The 25,310-nt window shown below is 43.1% G+C and overlaps 1 protein-coding gene across 1 annotated transcript in view; it reads right to left on the bottom strand.

Annotated features, from left to right (window-relative positions):
* The window catches only part of LOC117347325 (dynein heavy chain 6, axonemal-like), a 2,502,256-nt gene that overhangs the window by 1,076,973 nt on the left and 1,399,973 nt on the right, over window positions 1-25,310 (bottom strand). Inside the window, 2 exon segments of the mRNA XM_033918113.1 lie at window positions 12,070-12,201; window positions 19,575-19,732. Of these exon segments, the coding sequence (XP_033774004.1) occupies window positions 12,070-12,201; window positions 19,575-19,732 (290 nt within the window).

Genomic DNA, 25,310 nt, shown 5'->3' with positions numbered 1-25,310 from the left:
AGATAAAAATCTGTTTTTTCCTGGAGAAAAAAAGAAGCTTAGGTGCTAGTGCTTCTTTATATGATTTTTGGTTTTCTAATCATTGGATTTTGGAGACAAATTAAACTTTGGACATTGTTTTGATTTGACTTGGCTCGCTGTGCTTTATTGTTGCGCAGCCCAAAGTATTGGGACACCAGTGAGGTCTTCCACATTGGGAGCCACGCCAGGGTCGTGCTGCCACCTGTCGGTGGTCTTTCACAAGTTTCTAGAGACCCCGGCAGGTGACAAAATGGTGGCAGTGGTGGGATCTAGCACACCCTACTGGTGATTCCAAGTCATAGCCTGTTTAAAAAAAAAAAAAAAATTGTGTTTTTTTTGTTGTTTCGCTGCTTTATATTCTTGTGGAGTTTACTTGTGATCCGGGACGACACTGAGAGAGTCACACAGGACTTTGCTTCTGAGGGGCCACCGGAAGGACCAGACCGGAAGGAAGATTCAGGAAGTTCAGCAGCCGGAAGTATAACAGCCCTGATCAGACCAGAGCCAGTGTGGGTCAGCGCCCGTGGGAAGCAGGATGTGTGAGAGCAGCCAGAACGACTGGAGGCCAAGGAGGCCTATTAACCAAAGGCGCAGACTCGTCAGTACCTCAGGTAAAGAGTACCTAGGAAGGGGGCTGACGAGGATACGAGAAGTATCAGTTAAGATACTGCTCGGGGGTTAAGAAAAGAGGGATATCTTTACTCTCTCTTGTGAGACCGCACTTGGGTTTTCTTTTTTGTGTTTGTTTGTTTATTTGCACAGGTCGTAAGATGGATCCACAGCTATTCCTGGCGGTGTTGGCTGGAGAAAGACGTCAACAATCTGAGGATTTACAAAATATGATAAAGGCGAACCAGGAGATGTGGCATTCCGGACAGCAAGCCGCAAGGCGGCAACACGATGAGATATTAATGGCTATGGGGGAGCAGACCAAAGCCTGGACTCAGATGCTCCACGCAACGGTGATTAACCCAGGCCCAACGAGTCCGCTGAATCCACCAGCGCAGCCCCTGGTAGGACAAAACCCATTACACACTTTGAATTTGTGTAAAATTGCTCCCGGGGACGCCCCTGATGAGTTTTTGAACACATTTGAGCGTATAGCGACAGCAGCCGGATGGCCCCCTGAACAGTGGGCCGTGCGTCTGTTGCCTTGCCTGGCCGGAGAAACCTTATCTGCCTTTCAGACACTCAACCCTGAGCAAGCCAATAATTATGCCACAGTAAAAACCCATATTCTAGATTATCTAGGATACACATTTGAACACTACCATCAAAAATTTAGAGCCACACAGTTGTTACCTAGAGAAAGGCCCAAGGCTCTAGTACAAAGGCTGTCAAAATTAGCGGAAAGGTGGCTACAACCTCACCTTGCGGATCCTAGAGCCCTCTTTTCAGAGGTGGTAAAAGAGCAGGTGCTCGAGGCAGTCCCCAAAGATTTGAGGGGATGGATCCGCAGGAAAGGCTATCCGACCTTGCCGGAGGTAGTCAAGGCGGCTGAAGCGTTTATGGACGCTCAGAGCTCTTTTGAGGAGAGAAAATCTGACAGGCTAAGTAAAGGGGAGACATGGAGAGAACAGACTCCATGGTCCAAGTCACTGGACTCTCGGAACTCTCCCCAAAAGAAAGCGATGCCCAGTACTCCTAGGAGACCGGGGCAGGATGGAAGTCTCCGTTGCTTTAAATGTGGGAAGCAGGGACACACACAGCGATATTGCCGGGAAAAGAGAGATCTCTTAGTGGTCCGGTCCTCTAGGTTAAGCCAGACCGGGCCTTATCAGGTACCCGTCTCAGTAGCAAGGAAAAGGGTCAAAGCCCTGGTTGATACTGGTGCCGAGCAATCTGTTATTTCACGTAGGCTGTGGAAACAGATTGGTAAGGCAGACTATACTAGGGAAGGTTCGGAGAGTATCTCCATTGCCTGTATACATGGGGACTCCAGGGAATATCCCCTTCACCAAGTTCTCATAGAGATGAAGGGAGAGAAGCTGGTGCATGAAGGTAGCTGTTGTGGACGTCTCACCCTATCCTGTGGTTCTAGGGAAGGACAAGTTTGCTGGCTTGTGAAGCAGTTTCCCAGTTACCTATTTAAGTTCAAAGGACTTACAGAATTGGGGTTGGAGCCCCGAAGACCTAAGGGTGGGATTCAGAGGGAGCTTGTTAAAGCTATGTAATAAAAAGGGGATCCAGCAATTCTGTTGCCCAACAGTGGGAAAGACTGGAAACGGATTGTTGCTGGAATGACTAGAGCCTGCAGTAATGTTTTATTTTTTCTTTTCATGATTGAAGTTTGTTTTACAATGTGAAATTTAAGTGCCTGGTGAAGAAACCAGATTATATGATTAAAAGTCCAGGACTCAAGAGTATTCTTAAGGACTTTTACTTTTTGAGACTAATTTTGGGTTCTCTTGCTGAGACTGTGGTTCAGTGCGGGGTGGAACCCCTAGAACCTGGACTGTGAACTTACCTAACCTAAACATTGCTGTTCTTTCATTGAACTGTTTGAGAGATAAAAATCTGTTTTTTCCTGGAGAAAAAAAGAAGCTTATGTGCTAGTGCTTCTTTATATGATTTTTGGTTTTCTAATCATTGGATTTTGGAGACAAATTAAACTTTGGACATTGTTTTGATTTAACTTGGCTCGCTGTGCTTTATTGTTGCGAAGCCCAAAGTATTGGGACACCAGTGAGGTCTTCCACATTGGGAGCCACGCCAGGGTCGTGCTGCCACCTGTCGGTGGTCTTTCGCAAGTTTCTAGAGACCCCGGCAGGTGACAAGGGGCAAACAATATAGTAGATCACATGATCAGATTCACAAGAGGTATGAACCTTAAGTTGGTAGCGTTTCCCATCACCAGGATTAACGAACTCATTGCAGCTAAGCATGATATCACAATTCCTGCATCTCCCACAGGGACCATGTGATCCCACCGCTCCTGAGTTTCTTATGTTGGAATGAGGAACTGCCGGACTGAGAATTTGTTTCAAGTTCTGAGTTATCTTGTAAGCAAACCTGAGTGCGTACTGAGAGAAGGCAGGTAACAGTCTCACCAAAGACCAATGCTTCTGAATACTTCTTATTTGATGCACCTTGGTAGTATAACTAAGTACACATGCAATAGTATTGTGCTCAATCTTGTGGGTAGAATCCAAAAGCAGATAATCCCGATTGGCATACAATGCCCATTTATATGCTTTATGTATGACTGATTTGAGATATTCCCTGTCCAAAAAGCATTTAGATCAAGTTCCAGGTTGAGGTAGGAATACCGAAAGGAAAGAGAACCATAGCGACAACTTTCAACTTCAGGAAAGGAAACTACGAAGCAATGAGGGAAATAGTAAGGAAGAAACTTAGGAACACTTCCAAAAAATGGCAAACGGTAGAACATGCCTGGTCTTTTGTTCGACTCTTTTTGCACCCCTTTCTGAATCTGGGGATATACAGATTTTGCGTTCTTGAGAAAAGACCCGGCGTGGATAACTAAAATAGTGAAGGAAGTGATAGGCAATAAGAAAAATTCATTCATGAAATGGAAAAAGGACAAAACTGAGGGCAACTGGAAAGAGCACAGGAAGTATCAAAAAGAATGTCACCGAGTGGTTCGAAAAGCCAAAAGAGAGTACGAAGAGAGGCTAGCCAGGGAAGCACGAAATTTCAAACCGTTCTTTAAATATGTTAAAGGGCAGCAATTGGCTAGGGAGGAGGTGGGACCGCTGGATGACGGAGACAGAAAGGGAGTGGTGAAGGAGGAGAAAGAAGTGGCAGAAAGACTTAACATAAGAACATAAGAGTTGCCTCCACTTAGGCAGACCATAGGTCCATCTTGCCCAGCGGTCCACTCCCGCGGCAGCCCATCAGGCCCATTGCCTGAACAGTGGTCCCTGACTAATTTTATAACTTACCTCCAATCCTGCCCTATAATCTACCTCTACTTAACATGTTCTTTTCGTCTGTATTTACAAAGACACATTCAACATACCGGAACCTGAGCAATTCTTCAATGGAAATCAAACAGAAAAATTAACATCCATGGAAGTGAGCCTTGAAGATGTACGCATGCAGATAGAAAAACTAAAAACTGACAAATCCCCGGGTCCGGACGGAATCCATCCAAGGGTTCTGAAGGAATTAAAGGTGGAGATAGCAGAACTACTGCAGCAAATTTGCAATCTATCTCTGAAAACAGGCATGATCCCGGAGGACTGGAAGATAGCCAATGTTACGCCCATCTTTAAACAGGAAAAAAAGAGGTGACCCGGGGAAACTACAGACCTCGGTTCCGGGGAAGAATGATGGAAGCACTGATAAAAGAAAACATCGATGAACATTCTGAAAGAAACAAACTTCCGATAACCAGCCAACATGTTTTCTGCAAGTGGAGATCGTGCCTAACGAACTTATTGCACTTCTTCGAAGGAATTAACATAACGGATGGAATTAACAACGAAAGGAAGACCCCATAGACATCATATATCTAGATTTCCAAAAAAGCCTTTGCAAGGTGCCCCATGAACGCCTCACTCTGGAAACTGAAGAACTAATGTGGTAGAAGGATCAGAAACTGTTTGGCGGGTAGGAAACAGAGGGTAGGGAGTGAAGGGCCATTATTCAGCCTGGAGCGGTCACGAGGAGGGTCCCGCAGGGCTCGGTGCTCGGGCCGCTGCTATTTAATATATTCATAAATGATCTAGAAACAGGGACGAAGTTGTGAGATAATAAAATTTGCGGACGACACTAAACTATTTAGTGGAGCTCGGACTAAAGAGGACTGCGAAAAATTGCAAAGAGACTTGAACAAACTAGGGGAATGGACGACGATGATGGCAGATGAAGTTCAACGTTGAATGAGAAATGTAAAGTTATTACATGTGGGGAAACAGAAACCCGAGATACAACTATACGATGGGAGGGATGTTATTATTGAGAGTACCAAGAACGGGACTTGGGGGTAATGGTGGACATGACAATGAAAGTCAACCGGCACACAGTGCGTAGCGGCCCGCTAAGAAGGCAAACAGAATGCTAGGCATATTCAAGAAAGTATACAACATAGAACGAAAGAAGTTATCCTGCATTGTATCGGGCGATGGTGCGTCCGCATCTGGAGTACTGTGTCACAATATTGGTCGCCGACCATTAAGAAGGACATGGCATTACTCGAAGAGGGGTTCAGAGGAGAGGTGACGCGTTTGATAAAGGGGATGGAAAACTTTTCATACGCTGAGAGATTGGAGAAACTGGGTCTCTTTCCCTGGACAAGAGGAGACTTAGAGGGGATATGATAGAGACTTACAAGATCATGAAGGGCATAGAGAGAGTAAGGAGGGATACATTCTTCAAACTTTCGAATATATAAAAAGAACAAGAGGGCATTCGAAAAGTTGAAAGGGGGACAGATTCAAAACGAATGCTAAGAGTTCTTCGTTTACCCAACGTGGGTGACACCTGAGATGCGCTTCCAAGGGTGTGATAGGGCAGAGTATGGTATTGGGGTTCAAGAAAGGATTGGACAATTTCCTGCATGGAAAACGGGATAGAGAGGTATAGATAGAGGATTACTGCACAGATCCTGGATCTGTTGGGCCGCTGCGTGAGCGGATTGCTGGCACGATGGACCTCAGGTCTGACCCAGTAGAGGCATTGCTTATGTTCTTATGTTCTTAGACAGTATCTTAGACTGATACAATGAATTAATCCCATGAGGAACAGATTCTTCTGTACCGGAAGAGAACTGAGAAAAAAGGCAAACTCTGTTTAAGGTGAGGGGGGTGAAAACTTTCATAATGTAATGTGGTGTTTCTGGTCAGTTGGCTTGCGAATGAACAGACCATAGAAAGAATATTTTGATCCCTCATAATTTCCCACATCTAAAAACATGATGTGTGTGGTACTGCATTGTCCAAGAATTTTATCTTGGAGTGGCAGTTGTTAAGGCCAGTCAACAAAAGAAAGCAAAGAAACATGGTCGCCCATCCATAAGAAAATATATCATCAATGTACCGCATCCCATTTCAAAAACTAAATGAGGAAGAACTGGACATGTCTGGAACTTGTTCGTCCAGTCAGTAGACGTCCACCTCTAGGAAATTAGGCACATAAGCCTGCAGTGAAAACGGAGTAACTGATCAGCGAGGTAAGACATAAGGAAATCTGCTTGCGGAGTCTCCCATATAGAGGAAGTGAAATGGAGAATCGCTGAATCTAGAGTCCAGTCATGAAGATGAAAAAATTGCTTCTGATCATGTTCATCAGAAAAAAATTACACTCTCTTAAATAGAAACAGCTTTGAGAACAATTACTGTGAGATATTTTATTTTAATAACAAATATGGAATTTATAATTTGATTTTATTTATCTTTTTTGTTTTCAATGTTGGTATAGTCAGGCTTTATCTTTTGAAGGCATACCAGTTTATTATTTCAGTAGTAGGCCAGTGTGAATAAGAGATTCTTTTTTATATGAACGATCAATTGCTCAGAATCAGGTCCTTTTCCAATTTCAGTTCAAATGAGTCGTAGAGGTCCCCTGAAAATTTGTAGAAAACCAAGTCGAGATTTACAAAATCCATCCATACCCCCATGAAATTTCAGGAGGTTTCCTGTGTTTATGTTAATGTTAGATCAGTCAGAAACAAATCACAGATAATCAAAGACATGATAGTAAAAGATAATTTAGATTGTATATTTTTAACAGAGACCTGGCTGTTAAATTCTAATGATCCCATCATAGGAGACTTAGTCCCCCTAGATTACAGGATAGTTGTTTTATGCAGGGAATCCAAAAGGGGTGGGGGACTGGCTATTATACTAAGGGACCATTTTCAGTTTAAGTTATTGGATACTAAACAATCATTGAATTTAGAAATATTAGCCTGTCAATTAATCAAAATGCTGCCGAGATTCTAACTGACATTCTTTTTTATGTTCCTCCTCAATATTGGCCTAATGTGAAAGATGATTTTTATGACTTTCTTTTACATAATTCTATCAAGTTCACCCACTGTTTATTATTAGGAGATATTAATTTACATTTAGAATTAGACAAAAGTATTACTGTCCAGACTGAACAGTTACACACAATTTAGGTCATCAGCTTGATTTAATTAGTTATTCTTCAAACGAAAGTGATTTTCCTAATATTCAAGTTTCAAATAATTTTTGGCCCTGTATAATTTGGTTGGATCATTTTATGGCTAATTTTAAATTGACCTAGCATTCTTCATTGTTTCAGAAAATATATGTCAATAAACAAGATTTTATCTAGAGGATTTATTAATCCAAATGAATTCTGGCCTCATTATGAATTGGATCATCTAGAGTTTTCTTCAGAAGAGTTTCTGATGCAATGGGATAAAGTTAGTTCTTCTATTTTAGATAAGATCACCCCTTTACGTTATTAAACAGAAATGAAAATCAGACCCATATGCTCCATGAGACAACTTGAAAGACGATGGCGGAAGTCTAAATCTGAGGAAGATAAAATGTTATGGTTCATGAATATAAAAATAATTTAAAAGAAAAATGAAAACAGTTTTATTAATCCAAAATTAGACTAATTAAACTAAACATAAGGGATTTGTTTAGGGTAGTGTCATCAATTTTTTTTAATGTTACTGATTTATGAAGGGCCTCCTCAAGAGAAATTACTTTCTTCTACAAAAATAGCTCATTATTTTGCTAACAAAGTCAAATCTTTAAGACTGACTTTTCATTCGATAAAAAATACATTTTTTTTATTTTTCAGAGGTATCATTAAACTCTTGTTTAGTGAACCTGCACTGAGACTAATTCGCTTTGCTTAATTGGTCCCAGTTTAAGATTTTATATAACAAATATGTAAATTCTATATGTCAGCTGGATTTGTGTCCTTTTATTATGAGGTCAGCTAACCTATCTTTTCAAAAAGAACTTTTCAATTGGTGAAATTATATGTTATAAGAGGGTGAATTTCCAAAAAACAAGGGCCATATAATAATTATTCCATTAGTTTAAAATAAAAAAATTTCTACTTCTGATGTTACTAATTACAGATCAGTGGCTTTGATCCCTCTATTTGTGAAATTGATGGAAGGGTCTGTTTACTATCAACTTCAAGATTATTGGGATCAGTACTCTTTCTTACATGAATCTCAATCAGGTTTTAGGCCTATGCATAGTTGTGAAACATTTATTATATCGGGGCATGGGCGAGGCCACCACCATTCATTCCTTAAAAACGACCTATCTTTACTTTACAAAACTTATATATGGCTCCATCTAAAGGAAGGCACTCACCACTATATATTAAGCACAGTTTAAAGTTGCCATTCAGACTTTATTGCTTCTAATGGATTGAGTATCCCACTACGATTGCAGATTTGCCTTTCCTCAGCTTCCTCTTGGGTCTCAGGTCCGTATCAGTGACTCGATCCTCCAATCCTTCCTCCGGGTTCAGATGGGTCTCTGCCCCCTCTGCCCGCTCAGTTCCTCCGCACGGTCCTTCCCCCCTGGGGTCTGGTGGATTCTGTCCTCCCTCTGTTGGTTCCCTTCTGGATTGCTGGTGTTCCTGTGCCTCCACCATCTTGCAGGCCTCCTCGATGAATCTCTCGAGCTCTCTAACCTGCTCGTTGATGTGGCTCTCTCTGGTGGTATCCTCAGTTGCCGCAATTGCCCACGGTTCCTCCATGGTGCGGAGTCCCTCCAGCTCCTGGATCCTGACCTGCAGTCTCCCGACCTCCTTCTTCAGGCTATCCAGTTCCTGACATCGACCACATATGTACGCCTGCCTCCCGGAGGGGAGGTAGTCATACATATGACACTCGATGCAGTATACTGGGGAGCTTCGTTGGGTTTCTGCTGCCTCCATTTCTCTTTTCTCATACCTAAAGTTCCTCGGTGTGTTGGAGTGTGCCCGGCGTGCAGCTAGTTTGAAAGAGAAGAGAGCGAAGAAAAGAACGAATGAATGAGAACAGAAGAAAAGTACCTTGTTTTTTTTTTTGTAGTTTGAATTGAATTTGCTGCTGGGCAGCCCGATCAGGCTTCAACCCCTCCTTGCTGGCTTCCGCCCTCTGGCTCACTGCCCCTCTGTCTCTCCTTTCAGACCCGGCTTTCTCCCCTCTGCCTCTGTTTTAGATGTATCTGCTGGGCAACCGGGGCTCCTGGCTCCTTCTCAAGGCTCCTTCGCAAAGGCGCTCTCGCTAAGGCGAGCGCCTTTGCCGCTCACCTTCGCCGCGCGGCGAATGGCTGCGCGCCGTTGGCTCCCCTCCTCTTAAGGGGGAGTCCGGCTGCTGACTCTGCTGGTGACGCAGTGCGGGTGGGCGGAGCTTACTCTCGCCTCTGCCCGCCCTCGCCGCCGCTACCCTCTCCGATCTCTGCCCTCCTTCCTCCGATCTTTGCCCTCCTTCCTCCTCCTGGCTACCTGTCAGCTTCCACCGCTGCCTGCTCCAACTGCACCACGCGGCTTGTGCTGCCCACCATGCGGCTTGTGCTGCCCACCACACGGCTTCTCCTGCTCTCCTTCTTTTATGCTTATCCACCAATTCCTTTCAGGAAGACTCAAGTCAAACTTTGCAAAGAACAGGCTACCATGATCTTCATAGCACCTCGCTGACCATGTCAACCATGGTTTCCTCTCCTCTTACAACTCAGCAGAAAATAACCCATCACATTACCAATCTTTCCAACATTGCTGACACAGAATGAGGGCTCTCTACATCATCCCAATATGTGTTCATTGACACACACAGCATGGTGAGTAGATACATTCCCAGTGACACATTCACAATTTCTGCGTATCAGCCATCACTGAAGCTTCTAGAAAACCTTCCACACAGCATTTCTACTGTTTCAAGTGGACTCGCTTGACAGTATGATGTAATCTGTACTCAATAGGTTGGATCACTTGTCCTCTCCCATCAGTTCTGGACTATCTTCTGTACCTTTCTGACTCTGGTCTTAAAAATTATTTCAGTTAGAGTTCATCTAAATGCTACAAGTGTTTTTCATTCACCACTAGACAAAAAACCCATTGTTTGCACATCCATTGGTAACCAGATTCATGAAAGGCCTGTACCATACCAAGCCATCTATTAAGCCTCCTCCGGTGACTTGGGACCTTAATGTTATACTTTCCACTCTGATGAAGCCTCCATTTGAACCACTCTCAACTTCACCTCTCAAGCATCTCACTTGAAAAGTAGTCTTCCTCATAACTCATACTTCTGCAAGAAGAATCAGTGAATTTAAAGCACTTGTTTCAGATCCATCATATATAACATTTTACTATTACAAAGTGATTCTTCATACTCATCCTAAATTTCTCCCAAAAGTCATCAAGGAATTCCATCTGAATCAGTCTATAGTTCTTCCTGTTTTCTATCCAGAACCACATTTTCATTCTGGTGAAGCAGTGCTTCACACACTGGACTGTAAAAATGCTCTTGCCTTTTACTTGGACCATATCAAATCTCACAGGACTTCTACTCAACTCTTTCTGTCATTTGATCCAAACTGACTCAGAGCTCCTGTCATCAAGAAAACCTTCTCCACATGGCTGGCAGACAGTATCTCCTATTGCTATGCTCAGGCTGGGCTGCTGCTGGAAGGACATGTCACTGACCATAAATTTCAGGCAATGGCAACTTCAGAAGCCTATCTATGTTTCACTCCTATTGAGGACATTTGTGGAGCAGCCACCTGGTCCTTGGTACATACCTTCACATACCACTACTGTTTAGAGAATTATTGCAGTCGGGATAGCTGGTTCAGCCAAATAGTGCTACAAAATTTATTTTCCACTTAGCAGCCAATTTCTCTCCAACCCTGTTCATTTCACCTGGCTCATGGTAATTGTCAATAACCCTCTTCTCACAGGCATAATCCTGGAAGCTAGGGAGTCCCACATGTGAGAACATGCTGCCTGCTTGTCTTGGGTTAAAGCAAAGTTACTTACTTGTAATAGGTGTTATCCAAGGACAGAAGGCAGATATTCTCACAACCATCCTGCCTCCCCTAGTTAACTTCTTAGCTTTGATACTGAACTGAAGGAACCATGAGCTGGCATTGGACAGGAAGGCATGCGCACTTGTGCCGTACAGGTGTTAACGTAACAGTGCACTGCTTAACTGTCCATACAGGGCACCACAGAAGACATTGCTCACATGTGAGAATATCTATCTGCTGTCCTTCAATAACACCTGTTACAGGTAAGTAACTTCACTTTTCCATATGTACATTCATGTAACCCCTGAGCGAGTCATTTAATCCTTACTGCCCCAGGTACATTGATCCCTCCAGGACACATATGGAAAAATGCTTGAGTACTCAATTGTAAACCACTTAATACACCTTGTCCAAGTGGTATATAAAAACCCCATTACCTTTCCCTTTTTACATGGTGCCTAATTCTTCTAAAATGGCCTGCTAAATATTTTCAGCTTATACAAACTTTAACTAGCTCATAGATCTTAAATGTGACATCTCTACAAGTCTAATTTAAACAGTTATTTATACTGACTTAATCAACTACAAAATAGAGGTCTGCTTAGGAACGGGGATCGCGAGAATCCCGCAGGTCCTGCAGGAATCCCCCTAACCCACAGAACTACCACAGGGACCCCCCTCTGGCCCACAGGATTCCCACGGGGACCCCCCTCTAGCCAACGAGACTCCCAAGGGAACGGAAGGCTTTGGAAGCAGGGTTCGTCCATATAATATAATGAACACATTAGCCTTAGTAAAAGAGGGGGTTTATAAGTTAATTACCTGAACAGAAAACAAAAAAAGGGTTCCACCAAAGAGATTCCACAAGGAAAACAGCAGCGCAAACACAAAAGAAACTGTGGAATTGATGATCCTGTCAGAAGAAATTGCTGCTTTTTATGGGGACGGGCGGGGATGGAGGTAATTCCTTGCGGGGATGGGTGGGGATGGAGAGGATCCTGGCGGGGACGGGCGAGGATGGGTGGGATTTCTGTCCCCGCGCAACACTCTACTACAAAATAAACTTGCTTTTCCATGCAAAAACATGAAAGATAAATGTGTTATCTTTTCCTTTAGATGTACCAACCTGAAAGATTTGTTTAAGGCTATGTTCAGAGGGTGCTGGCAGACACAACATGCTGAAGTGTCTAATGAAACGAGGTGTTACTGGATTACGACCTCCACCTGGTGGAGCACAGGCTGCTGCAATTGTTACATCCTAGGGAACAAACAAAACTATTAATTCACACTGTTACACAAAATATAAATATTATATATTTTCTAAATCATTACTGTATTCTGCATTTTATCTACTGAATTATTATATACACTAGTGTTTAAGCCCATTACATTAACAGGTGCTAGAATATATATCTGTTTGTTTTTCTTTCTTTCTGTGTCTCTCCCTGCCCCCGTCTCTTTCTTCCTTTCTTTCTGTCTCTCTCCCTCTCGCTGTCTTTCTTTCTTTCTATCTCTCTCCTTCCCGCTGTCTGCCTTTCTTTCTGTTTGTCTCTCTCCCTGGCCCCCTTTGTCTGTCTTGTCTGTTTCTTTCTGGCCCCCTGTCTGTCTGTCTTTCTTTCTTTATGTCTCTCTCCCTGTCCGCTGTCTTTCTCTGTGTCTGTCTTTCATTCTCATGCACTGCCTGCCTGTCTTTCTGTCTCTCTCCATGGCCCCCTTCTGTCTCCCCCCCAAAGCAAACGAAGATTTATCCCTGACCCCCTTTCCCTCTCCCCACTTCCCTGTGCAGCAGCAGCATTTCCCCCTTCCCTGTGCAGCAACAGCATTTTCCCCCTTCCCTGTGCAGTAGCAGCATTCCCCCCACTTCCCTGTGCAGCAGCATTCCCCCCCTTCCCTGTGCAGCAGCATTCCCCTCCACTTCCCTGTGCAGCAGGGTAGCAGCATTTCTCTTCCTCAAAGCTGCCGTGGTGGCTCCTCTCATGATCTGCGCCTGTGTCGGAAGTCTTCTCTCTGATGTGATGTCAGGGAGGCTTCTGATGCAGGTGCAGCTCATGAGAGGAGCCGTCACCATGACAATGGACTGAAGAATAACTTCAGTAAGGGAGCCGGCCAGACCTGGGTGACCTGTGTTAGATGGAGTGAAGGCGGGAGGGGGGAGTCACTGCCGTGGTCACCGCCTCCTTGGTTAAGATGCCTCCGCATGCACAGTAGAAGGAGCCAGCGTATCACTGCTGGCTCCTTCTACTGCACATGTCTGACACGGAGTGTCACAAGCTCAGCACTGCAGCTAGCCTTGTTCCAGATAGCAGACAAAGAAACTCAACCCTAAAACTGAACAGGGCTGATCAATGTAGCAGCCCTTCAACAAGCATGCAGACAGGCTCTGTTTCTAAAGAGAGTTCCCAAGAGCAGGAGCCCTGGGAGGAGGGGGAGCAATTTGAGGATTACAACTCTATTAAATCTAGAGTAGCTCCCAGTAAGGCACAACCCAGGAAACAGGCTCCTAGCCCTTTGAGCACCCACCTGCTGAGGCTAATTGGAGAGCAGGAGAAAGCTCAGCAGAAGCAAAAGCCTGCCCATCCCCCACTCAGGTTAGGGCGTGGCTTGCTCAGAGCAAGGCAAGCCTAGGAGAGTGAGTCCTGAGCCAGCAGAGGAAGGAGACACATGGACAGATGCTCCAGAGTTCAAGCAGGGAAATGAAATTGAAATGGAAGACTTGGAAGATTCCTCTCTGGTGAACCAGCCAGTCTGTCCACAGTCAGAGGAAGCTATGGATATTTCCCTGATACCTGTGGAGGTTTGCATGGAAGAAAGCTAAGTTTTCTTTTTACTTTTGAACTGTTTGGTGTTGATGAATGAAGGGACTAGTGCTGGCTGAGTGAGCATTTCAAAACTCACTACAGGGAGATTGTGCGCCCTGTTCAAAGGACTTTGGACTGTGTTTTTTCTTTCTCTGTTTTGGAAAATATTGCCACTGAAAGTGGGGTTGTGGGGCAAATCCACAGAAGATCCTCTGGGTTGGGATTGTGGGGTTGATTTTGGCAATTTTGATAGTGGATTCGGCAACTCCCCACCCCTGCCAGCTTGCTAAAGTTGGTAGGGGAAGCCTGCTTAAATCCAGGCAAGCACGGTGTGCTTTATCAGCACCAATGGACTATTGAAACTGTGCAAACTGTGCAAACTCACCAATTACTGTTTTCCTGTTCTTTTTCTTTGGAAGAAGCTGATGAGAAACTATTTATACTTACCCTGAGGAAAGGGTCTGACCAGCCTTGTGCTGACTTGGTAGCCAAGGCAAAGGTACTGTTTGCATTTGTTTTTGTTTGTTTGGAACTTTTGAGCATTGGCTACATTGCTGAGTAAAACTTTATTGTGGATTAAAGCCTTATTATTTTTGAGGAGAACCGTGCTGTTCTGACTTTTATTTTCTCCTCCTATTATTATGAACAGCAGGGCTTTCAACCTTTGAAGGCACGCTAGAGACTGTATTTTGCACACTGCCCGGTAGCCATTCCAGAATTCGGTACCAGGAGTGTGACAGGAGGCACACATCATGGAGTCAGGGATCATGGCGTTGTAAGTGCGCATGCGCTCTTAGGGTTTCATTATAGAGGATGCCCAGGAATTTTTCATTTTGGTATGGATGTGTACATAAAAAAAAACATTCCAGATGATCATGAGTCACATGAATGTGTGCTGGCAGTAAAACCCAAACCTAAGCATGACAAAACCAGAGTGTGACTTTGAATTTTTTGTAGATAACTCCTGCCTTAGAGACCACTCAGACAAAGACATTAAAGATGTGCTTATCTTGAATCCTGTTAATTATATTGATATGTTGGATCTAACAGTTAAACTTTTTTTTAATAAGGAATCATTTATAAAATAAAATAAAAATCTTATTACATTGACAATTTTTGCACAGAATTAAGGGAAGGTTTTTGACCAGTGAATGAGAATGGAGTCAAATTGTTGAAGAACATATTGAGAGAACAGCAAGTATTATCTTTGACTTCTGAGGTCTTTTTCTCCCCACACATTAGTAAAATTATTTCATCTTTTTGGCTGGATGTTATAGAAATGGTAGCCATATAACCTTTTGGAAAATAGGGAGGTATCAGTTTCTCAGAGATATTATTGTACTAATGCTCTTGATGCAGCTCCCTTCTTTAATTATGCTCACTATTGGAGTTGGAGGGATAAATGGCTCGATGGCATGATCAAGACATGTTGTTATAACTTTCCAGAGAATCAGAGATTGAACAGGTGAAACATCAAAACAATCATGCCAAAAAGAGATATTTATGCAGTTCAAGTATTACCCCAATGTGATACAGCAATAGATTATTCTTTATATCCTTAAGGTCTGACTGACATACAAATTTCAGTTTGGATTCAAAACTTTCTGATTGAAACAGTAGGCAGACGCAGGAGATAACTGACAGAGTGAGGCTCCAAAATGACACACCTATCTACTAGAAAAGATATTAGAAATGTAAGAACCTAATCTTTTTTTCTAGTGTAATAGGTGTGCCATTCTGAATGAACAGGACATACAAAAGCAGTCCCAGAAATCTAGGGTGGGACTACTGTGCTGGCTCATAACAATGAGGACCCAAAGGTACTACAAACTGGCTTCACTGTGTCTACATCCACTTTGTAAAACTTGGAAAATTTATGTAGGGTGGACCAAGTCGTTGTTCTACAAATCTCCTTAGGAGAGACATGCTTCTAGTCGAATGAACCTTTATGTAGACTGAAGACCATTTTACACGGGCAATATATGCTGAGGAAATGGCCCTATGGATCCAGCTAGAAATTGTGGCCTTGGAAGCCAGTACAATGAGTCTAGTCTAGAGATTTGCAAGGGGACAGAAATCTTACCCATCCCCGCCAAGATCCTCTCCGTCACCACCCGTCCCTGCCAGGATCCTCTCCGTCCCCACCCGTCCCCGTCAGGATCCTCTCCGTCCCCACCCATCCCCGCAAGGAATTACATCCATCCCCGCCCGACCCCATAAAAAGCAACAATTACTTCTGACAGGATCATCAATTCCACAGTTTCTTTTGTGTTTGCGCTGCTGTTTTCCTTGTGGAATCTCTTTGGTGGAACCCTTTTTTTGTTTTCTGTTCAGGTAATTAACTTATAAATCCCCTCTTTTACTAAGGCTGATGTGTCCATTATATTATATGAACGAACCCTGCTTCCAAAGCCTTCCATCCCCGTGGGAGTCCCATTGGCTAGAAGGGGGTCCACGTGGGAGTCCCGTGGGCCAGAGGACGGTCCCCGTGGGAGTCCTGTGGGTTAGGGGGTTTCCCGTGCAGACCTCTAGTCTAATCAGAATACAATCCTTCTTTTTAGAACCTGTGGATTGGAATGCCAGAAATCATATTTCTTGATTGACATGGAAAGCCGAAACAACCTTTGGCAAAAAGGATGGAATGATGCACAAAGAAATTTAAGGAAACTTAAGGAAAGGCTCTCTGCATGAAAGAACTTTAGCTCAGAGACTCTTCTCGATAAGGTAATAGCCACAAGAAAACCTATCTTGAGCATCAGATCCATCAAGGATGTTTCCTTCAGCAGCTCATATAAAGCCTGACTGAGGCTTTGCAAAGCCATATTGAGGTTCCATGAAGGAAACAGGTATTTTACCAAGGGCCTGAGCTATAGCATCCCCTTTAGGAACCTGGCTCTATCTGGATGAGACGCCAACGAAGCTTTACACTCTTGAGCCCTGAAACAAAAAAAGTCCCGCCACTTGGACTCTGAGGGATGCCACTATAATCCCCTTATCAAGCCCAACCTGGAGGAAGGCTAACACTTTGAAGATCGGAGCAGAGAAAAGTTCTGACTTTACTTTAATGCACCATTTCTGGAAAGTTTCCCATGCCTTAATATTGGTCTCTGCAAAAGAAGGTCCATCTGAGAAAGAAGGTCCAGCTTCCCTTCTGAAGATGTACTAGGTCTGCATACCATGGTCTGTGGCACCAATATGGAGCCATGAGAATGACAGTTCCCCGATGACTTGCAATCCTGTGGAGTATCTGGCCTATCATGGGCCACAGAGGAAACACGTACAAGAGCTCGCTCTTCAGCCATGGCTGGACCAGATCATCCAGACTTGCACATCTGGACTCAGATCTTCGACTGAAGAATCAGTCCACCTTCTTGGTTTTTGCTGTCACCATCAGATTGAATGTTGGGCAACCACAACGCTGAACAATTGATTTGAAAGCTGCTGCAGATAGCGTCCATTCTCCCGTATCCAGTATCTGTCTGCTGAGGAAATAGGCCTGGACATTGTTCACTTCTTCTGAAAGTGCCTGAAGATGAAACTCCACCCACCTGAATAGTAAGTGGGCCTTCAGACACAGCTGTGCACTCTTGGTGCCTCCCTGGCAATTGGCATACACTACCACAGTAGCATTGTCTGAGAAGACTCAGACCCTCCAGATTCTTCTCTAGCCTCTGCAATGCCAATTGAATGGTCAAGAAATAGTGAGACATAGACAGAGAGGGGCCCGTGCTTGTGTCCCATAATTTCACAGGCAGCTGATGTAAAATATTTAGAATAATTATTAGCAAGTGTCATTTTAGAAAACATAGCAATGTGAATCATATTTATTGGATTTATTGTAGTATTACTCCTCCTGACGAAGCCTATTTTGACAAAACTCAGGTCTGACTAGGGGAGATAGGGGAGAGTTTAATACACATTTCACAGATGAGCACATGGTGGAGGAACTCCTACGGAGCCGTGAATAAACAAGCACGGTCATCTAAACAAGATAAGTGCTGATATGAGAATTGATTGAAACAGTAGGATTATCTTACATTTACTCTATGGGAATGGCAGATGAAAGGATGAATGAGGTGCAATGATGGTCCCTAATTAAATCTTCTTGCAGCTCCAATGCAGTAGATACAGGCACTGAGCACTTCACATAGTATGAGAAAGGTTAGTAATGTATCACATAGGTGTCTTAATCTGGTGGATGGATCCCTTCCTTTTACCTCCCCTGTGTCCACCACCACCCCTTCACAGCTCTCCTTATGCAGCAGCAGCCCTTCTTCCTTTGTTTTACCTCCCCCCTGTCTAGCAACACCTCTTTCCTTCTCCCCCTGTCCAACATTAGTCCTCTGTTCCTTTTTCTTCACCCTCCCTGTCCATCAGCATCTCTTTCCTTCTCCCCCTGTCCAGCAGTAGGCATCCCTTCCTTTTTTATCCCCTCCTCCTCCTTCTTATCCCTTTGATACTCTTACCTTGCTCTGCCCCTGATCAGAGGTTCCCGACAGCCGCCCAGTTGCACCCATTGGAAAAGTTCCCACTGCCGCATCCTGCACCCCTCCTGACGCGGCTCCCGCTGTCCTTTCTGTCTGTCTCTGTCCCTGGCCCCCTTTGCCTGTCTGTCTTTCTGTGTATCTCCCTGCCCCTGTGTCTTTCTTCTTTTCTTTCTGTCTCCCTTACTCCCTCTGTCTGTCTGTCCAAAGCAGGATTCCATCCCCCTCCATTTCCCTCCCCCCACACCAGTTCCCTGTGTCTTTCTTATTTTCTTTGTGTTTCCCTTCCTCTCTCTGTCTGTCTGTCCAAAGCAGCATTCCCTCCCCCTCCATTTCCCTCCCCCCCCACCAGTTCCCTGTGCAGCAGCATTAGCGTTTCCTCTACCCCCCCCCTTTCCCTTCCGGCGGTCCGGACTACAAACGTGGTGATTCCAGCAGCGCTTGCATCAGTCTCCACACGCTGCTTCGGGTCCTTCTACTGCCCTGATTTACTCTGGCACGTCCCTGATGACATCATCAGAGACGCGGCAGAGCAAATCAGGGCAGTAGAAGGGCCCGAAGCAGCGTGTGAAGACTGATTCACACGCTACTGGAATCGCCATTCGGGCCCGCGGGAAGAGAAGGGGGTGGGTGGCAAAGGAGGAACGGAGATAGGAGAAGCGCGCATTGAGAGCTGGGGGTGAGGAAGGCCACTGCAGCTGTATAACTTTTTTTTTTAAATTTGAAAGCCGCCGCCGCAGCCGGGGCACGCATGCGCACTCGTGTTTCCACGACGGATCAGGGAACACAACTTTTGAGTGCGCATGCGCGGCCTAGCATTTTATTATATTAGATATATCTCCCAAATCTTATATACATGATCTGGAAAAATCAAACAAAACAAAAATGTAATTCCTTCTTGTATAAAAGACCATTTTCTATGTATTCCTTGGAATGTTCATTGTGCTTAGTTCAGAAAATACCCATTGTACAAAATCTGAACTGTGGGATTTTCATCATGATTTTGAATGTTGGTATCTTGTTAATCTCTAAGCACAAAAATATTGAAATTGTAGAAAAATGTTATCTTCCCTTTCTCTTTATGCCACAATGAAATTAATTTTAAATCTCCACATTTTGCATTTGGTTTAATAAAACATAGGGCTCCTTTTACAAAGATGCGCTAGCAATTTTAATGCACGCACCGGATTAGTGCGTGCTATAGCGCTATAATGTGCGCTAACCGAAAATCTACTGCCTGCCCAAAAGGAGGCGGTAGTGGCTAGTGCACGCGACAATTTAGCGTGCGCTATTCCACGCGTTAAGGCCCTAGCGCAGCTTTGAAAAAGGAGCCCATAGTCTTGAATCACCTGTATTTCCTTCCAAAAAAGTTTTTCCCTGTCATAAAATCCTCCAAAATCCTGGTATTGTCGCAGTAACTCAATTGGTGGCTGGGACCCATACCGATCCAATTTTGGCATGTTTAAATCATCTACAAAGATAATGATTCTCTTGTTTCCTGGTGCTCCTGGATATAAGTAAAAGCAAGAGATAAAATTACTGTAACATCCATTGTTCTGAAATTGTGTAAAATTAATATAACAAACTCCATAACATAACACATTACATGCCGAAGGATCCTTCCATAAATTTAAACCCCTTCTAAAAACCTAGTTCTTTCAGCTCACTTCTTCTGTTTAGTTTTGTTTCTGAAGTGTTTCTTGGGGGTTCCACATCCTCCTGTGAGTTTGATTTGACTGAATATTCTTGTAAACTGGTTCTTTCCTATCTTATCACACAAATGGTATTCCTTTATGTGTATTGATCTTATTTTATTAGTCTGTGAACCACTTAGTTCTGCTAATCATTTGTTGTGGTATATCAAATTGTGAATAAATATTTGTGAAATTCATGAAGGTCAACCAAATATATGTTATAATGAGTTTGAAAAATGAGTCCTCAATCCAAATACTAATCAGTAGAACAATAATAAACATGGAGAAGATAATTTTCAAATACCTAAACCTGGGTAACCAAGAAGTTATATAGTTAATTGCTCACCAGTAACAGGGATTGTCTGAAGCTAACAGGTTAAATAGCTACAAAACTGGATAGCATCATTGATGACAGATGTATTAGAAATTCTGGAAAGTAGTAGGAATGTTTAGAAGTCTTTAAAAGTATGTTTGTGAATTCACTTGAGATCCTCCTTAGTCTTTGAAAATAGCTTTAAGATGCCAACTCCATGCAAAAGGTTTGTGCAACTATAGAGAACACCTATATCAATTTTGCCTTCTCTAAGTAGATGAGAAAATGTAACCACACCATTAGGAATCTACATAATGACAGGCCAACAGGTAGATAGCATATGTTTGCTGAGACCATCTCATTTAATTTTTACCTTTTACTAAAGGAAGGCAAACCAAAATATTATGGCCCTTATTTTATAAGCCTTATTCATATCTGAGATGTGCATAAACCTATTATCTTGCATAAACGTCTAAGTTCTTATTTTTATTTATTTATTTTTAGTATTTATATACCACTTATAGCCTAAGAGGTTTACATTCAGGTACTCAAGCATTTTCCTTGTCTGGTGGGCTCCCAATCTGTCTAATTTACATGGGGCAGTAGGGGGATTAAGTGACTTGCCAGGGTCAAAAGGAGTAGCATGGGATTTGAGCCCAGTCTCAGGGTGCTGAGGCTGTAGCTCTAACCACTGTGCCACACACTCCAACCTCCCCTGGGATAGGTACATCTCAAACCTATTTAGAGAACTACTAGGTAAAAAAAAAAAAATCATTTTTTAGGATTATGGAGATAGTTGCTATTGAACAGCACTCTATTGGAGTGAATCATCAAAGAAGCTCAGACACATATGTAAAACAAGAACTCAGTTCTCAGTCCAGAAGATGTATTGTGAGAGGACTTCCAAAGAGGAAGAAAATTTCACTGGTGAGAGCTTTTGTACACGTGGGTCCTTTGTTTAGTACAGGTAGTATAACAAGTACAATAACTCGACAGATTCTTGATCCTTTACAATCATACTTTCACCCCCAAGACTCCACAGAGATTGCCCTCACCAAAGTCTGTAGTGACCTGTCCACAGCCAGATCTAAGGATCTTTACTCGATCTTCATCCTTCTTGACCTGTCTGCTGCCTTTGATACTTGATACGCTGTCCTTGCTTGGATTCCGCAAATCTGTCCTCTCCTGATTTGCCTCCTATCTCTCACATTACACCTTTAGGGCTCCTTTTACGAAGGTGCGCTAGAGGTTTTAGCTATAGCTATAGCGCACGCTAACTGAAAAACTACCTCCTACTCAAAAGGAGGCAGTAGCGGCTAGCACACGTGGCATTTTAGCATGCGCTCCCCACTCTCTCTTCCCCATTTCCCAGCATCTTCTCCCCACTCTCTCTTCCCCATTTCCTAGCATCTTCTCCCCACTCTCTCTTCCCCATTTCCCAGCATCTTCTCCCCACTCTCTCTTCCCCATTTCCCAGCATCTTCTCCCCACTCTCTCTTCCCCATTTCACAGCTTCTTCTCCCTACTCTCTCTTCCCCATTTCCCAGCGCTTTCTCCCTACTCTCTATTCCCTGTTTCCCAGCATCTTATCCCCTCTCTTTCTTCCCCAGTTCCCTTCAGGCTGCTTAAGCGTCTTCGCCTTTCCATCCCCCCAGCACCCTTCGCGCGGTTCAGCAGCTCCCTCCCACCGGCCATCCGTGCATCTCCCTCCCTCCCTTCCCCTTACCTTCTCTTCATGGCAAACTGGTGATTTTTATAAAGCTATGCCTTGTATTGAAGCTGGAGCCTTGACGTCGCGTCGCATTGGCTGCTAGAAAAGTCTCCTCTGATGCAACCAGAAATAGGAAGTTGCGTCAGAGGAAACTTTTCCAGCAGCCACACGCAACACGATTTCAAAGCTCCGGCTTCAATACAAGGCATAGCCTTATAGAAATCACCAGTTCACCATAAAGAGAAGGTAAGGGGAAGGGAGGGAGGAAGATACACGGCCGTACGGCTGGCGGGAGAGTGGGGGCTGCCGGACCGCATGCTCGTTCACCGCACGTGCTCACCCCTTTAACTGTGGAGACAGGACCATTCACCGCTCCACCAGGCGGTGAATGGCCTTGTTGCCGTACTCACGGTGACCTTTTTTTATTTTTCACTGTGTCAATCTCTATTTAAAATCACATTATATTAGATTAATCTTCTCTTTGGACATTGCGTTCTGAATTCCTTTATCTAGTATGTTTGAATTATCTGTCCTATTTTGATGGAACATCTAGTATGTTTGAATTATCTGTCCTATTTTGATGGAACTCTTTTATTACTATATTGTATTATTGTTTTTTGGTGTTTTTTTTTAATCGTGTTTATTGAGGTCAACCAGATTTTGTAAACCACCACTTTGATTTTATTTGTAATTTAAGCGTTATAGCAAGAGTTTTAATAAATATAAAATATTATAATTACTCCAATTGTTAAAAACCACAAAGAATCAATTACATTTGTTTCAAATTACAGACCTAGTGCTTCCAGCCCCTTCTTTGTTAAACTTTTAGAGGGATTAGTTTACTTATAACTATAAGATTATTTGGATACATTATCAATTCTGCATGATTCCCAATTTTGTTTCCGTCCTCAACATAGTACGGAGACAATGTTAGCATCTTTATTAGCTTATATACATTCCTTATTTACTAAAGATTCTAGCACTCTTATTATACAATTTGATTTAAGTAGTGCTTTCGACCTAGTAGATCATAAAATATTACTCAACTGTTTGGATGGCATAGACATTTCAGGAAAAGTACTTCATTGATTTGAGGGCTTTCTTTGTTCTTGGACTTATCAAGTCCATTTTGATGATGTTATGTCAGGAATTTAGAGTAATCCCTGTGGAGTTCCACAGAGTCCCCCTCTTTACCTGCTACTTTTTAATATTTACTTAGCATCATTGGGACCAAATTAAGTAATCTGACACAACTATTGTAATCCCCTTACTTTCCCAACTTTCAAACATCTCACAATTTATATCCTCAACAATTCTGATTGAAGACTGGATGAAATAAACCTGAAACCATGAAGGATTACAAATTAAAATTTAATTCAGACAAAACTAGATTTTTCATGGCCTCCCTATCCAAATGCGAAGAAGAGAGTCTGATTCTGAATGGAATCAGATATCCTATTGCTTCAACTGTCAAGATGTTGGGCGTCCATCTAGATAGGAATTTATCAATGACCACACAGGTCGATGCTCTGGTCTGAAAAAGCTATTTCTTTATGGAAACTTTGTGTAATTATGCCTTATTTTAATGATAATTCATTTTGATTAGCTCAGTCACTTGTTTTGGGTATTCTAGACTGTTGCAATATTGTACATTTGGAAGGCTTCCAAAAAAATCTTTATCAACTTCGATTGAAACATAATACTGCAGCACATTTAATTTTTAGATTGAAAAAGGTAGATCATATAACTCCATACTATAGAGAATTGCATTGGCTCCCTGTTGATGCCAGGGTGCTGTTTAAGTTGGGATGTTTGTGCTATAAAATCCTGTATATCTGGTTCATCATTTTAACTTTTCAAGTTTTAGACATTCCTCACTCATACCAAGATTATTTGATTTTCCATTGGTTAGAGGATGTCATTATAAAAGATACCACAATCAATTGCTTTTGTATCAAGCTGCTATTTGAGATTCTGACCTTTGCCAGTTATTTATGAATGGAGAAAGATCAGAAGAATGGTCAGTATCAAGCAGAGTACCCCAAGGCTCACTACTCTCAGTACTTTTCAACATACTAATATCAACACAAGAACACTTATCTGAAACACAATCCATTTACCTTCCCAGATGATGTAAAAACATAGGTAACTGAATCTTTGGGAAGGTTGTACCAAAACTAGATAGAGATGGAAGGCTCTATTTGTGATTTATAAACAGTTATTCAGAATATTGTCTCTTTATTATAATTTAATAAAAAGATTTAAATAGAAATTCATAAGTGTTTGAGGCTTGTGCACATGAGGACAGAGCCCGCTGGGTCAGGGACAGAACATGTAGAGACAGGGCGGAGATGCAGCCTGCAAGGACGGGGACAGTGCCTGCAGGGATGAGGCTGGGATTGGGACAAAGCTTGTGGGGATGGTGTCATTCTCTAATTCCATCAGCCCTGGTCACATCGACAGGGGGAAGAATTTTGACTCCCATGCCTCTCTCCTGCCTGTTGGTCTTGTTTACGATGGACCAAAAGGTTCCACATACTTTTCCCCCTTTTATCATGTTAGCATCAGTCCTTAGGCATGATCTGTGAGTTTTCTTCAGTTTTGCGATGGAGAGTTACCATCTGAATGACTGCTTGTTATGACAAATCCACAGCCGGCTCTGGCTTTGTCCCAGGAATAAGTAAACATGAAACACAGTCCTTGGTCAGAAGAGTTGATCAAGTGAACAGTAAGGAATTAGAGTGGGCTGACTATCCCTGAAATCATGAATCAAGAAATGAAAGGCAGAAATATAATGTTCCATACCAGATTTAAAAGCAGTAGAAAACCTGGTAGGGTTTATTATGACAGAAATTGGAGACATGTTCCTTTAAGGAAATCCCAGCCCTGGTTACCCAGTTGGAGTAATCAGGCTCAGTACCCAGATGAGCTGGTACCAACCTCTTTCCCAGGAGAGAAGGATATGGGTTGGGTTCATTTAAGCTCAGAGCTCTGAGAGCAAAGGAGAGGGAGACAGACAGACCTGACAGCAGGAGAGCCGATCTGAAGTGAGATCAGAAGCCAAGCAGGAGGTGGAAGGGAGGAGTCATTCCCCTCACACAGGCAGTAACCAGGATGTGGAAATGACTGTGGAACTGCCAGGTTTGAGCTCAGACCCTGTTCCTGTTTCAGTAGAGGAGTTGATGGATACCTCTAACCCTTTTGGTGAAATATATGCTGTTTCAGAACCAGGAGTTTAGGCTATCAAGTGAAGCTTTACCTTCCTAGCAATGTGTTTGCATTCCTGTATGGAGTGAACTATGTGCAGATGTCTCTAATTAAGGAGCAAGAGTTTCTCCGTCAGAATGGAGCTACAGGAGTTTATTTT

The sequence above is a fragment of the Geotrypetes seraphini genome, chromosome 1 (genome assembly GCF_902459505.1).
Source record: "Geotrypetes seraphini chromosome 1, aGeoSer1.1, whole genome shotgun sequence".
Classification (NCBI taxonomy): domain Eukaryota; kingdom Metazoa; phylum Chordata; class Amphibia; order Gymnophiona; family Dermophiidae; genus Geotrypetes; species Geotrypetes seraphini.
This window is presented reverse-complemented; position numbering and strand designations above follow the sequence as displayed.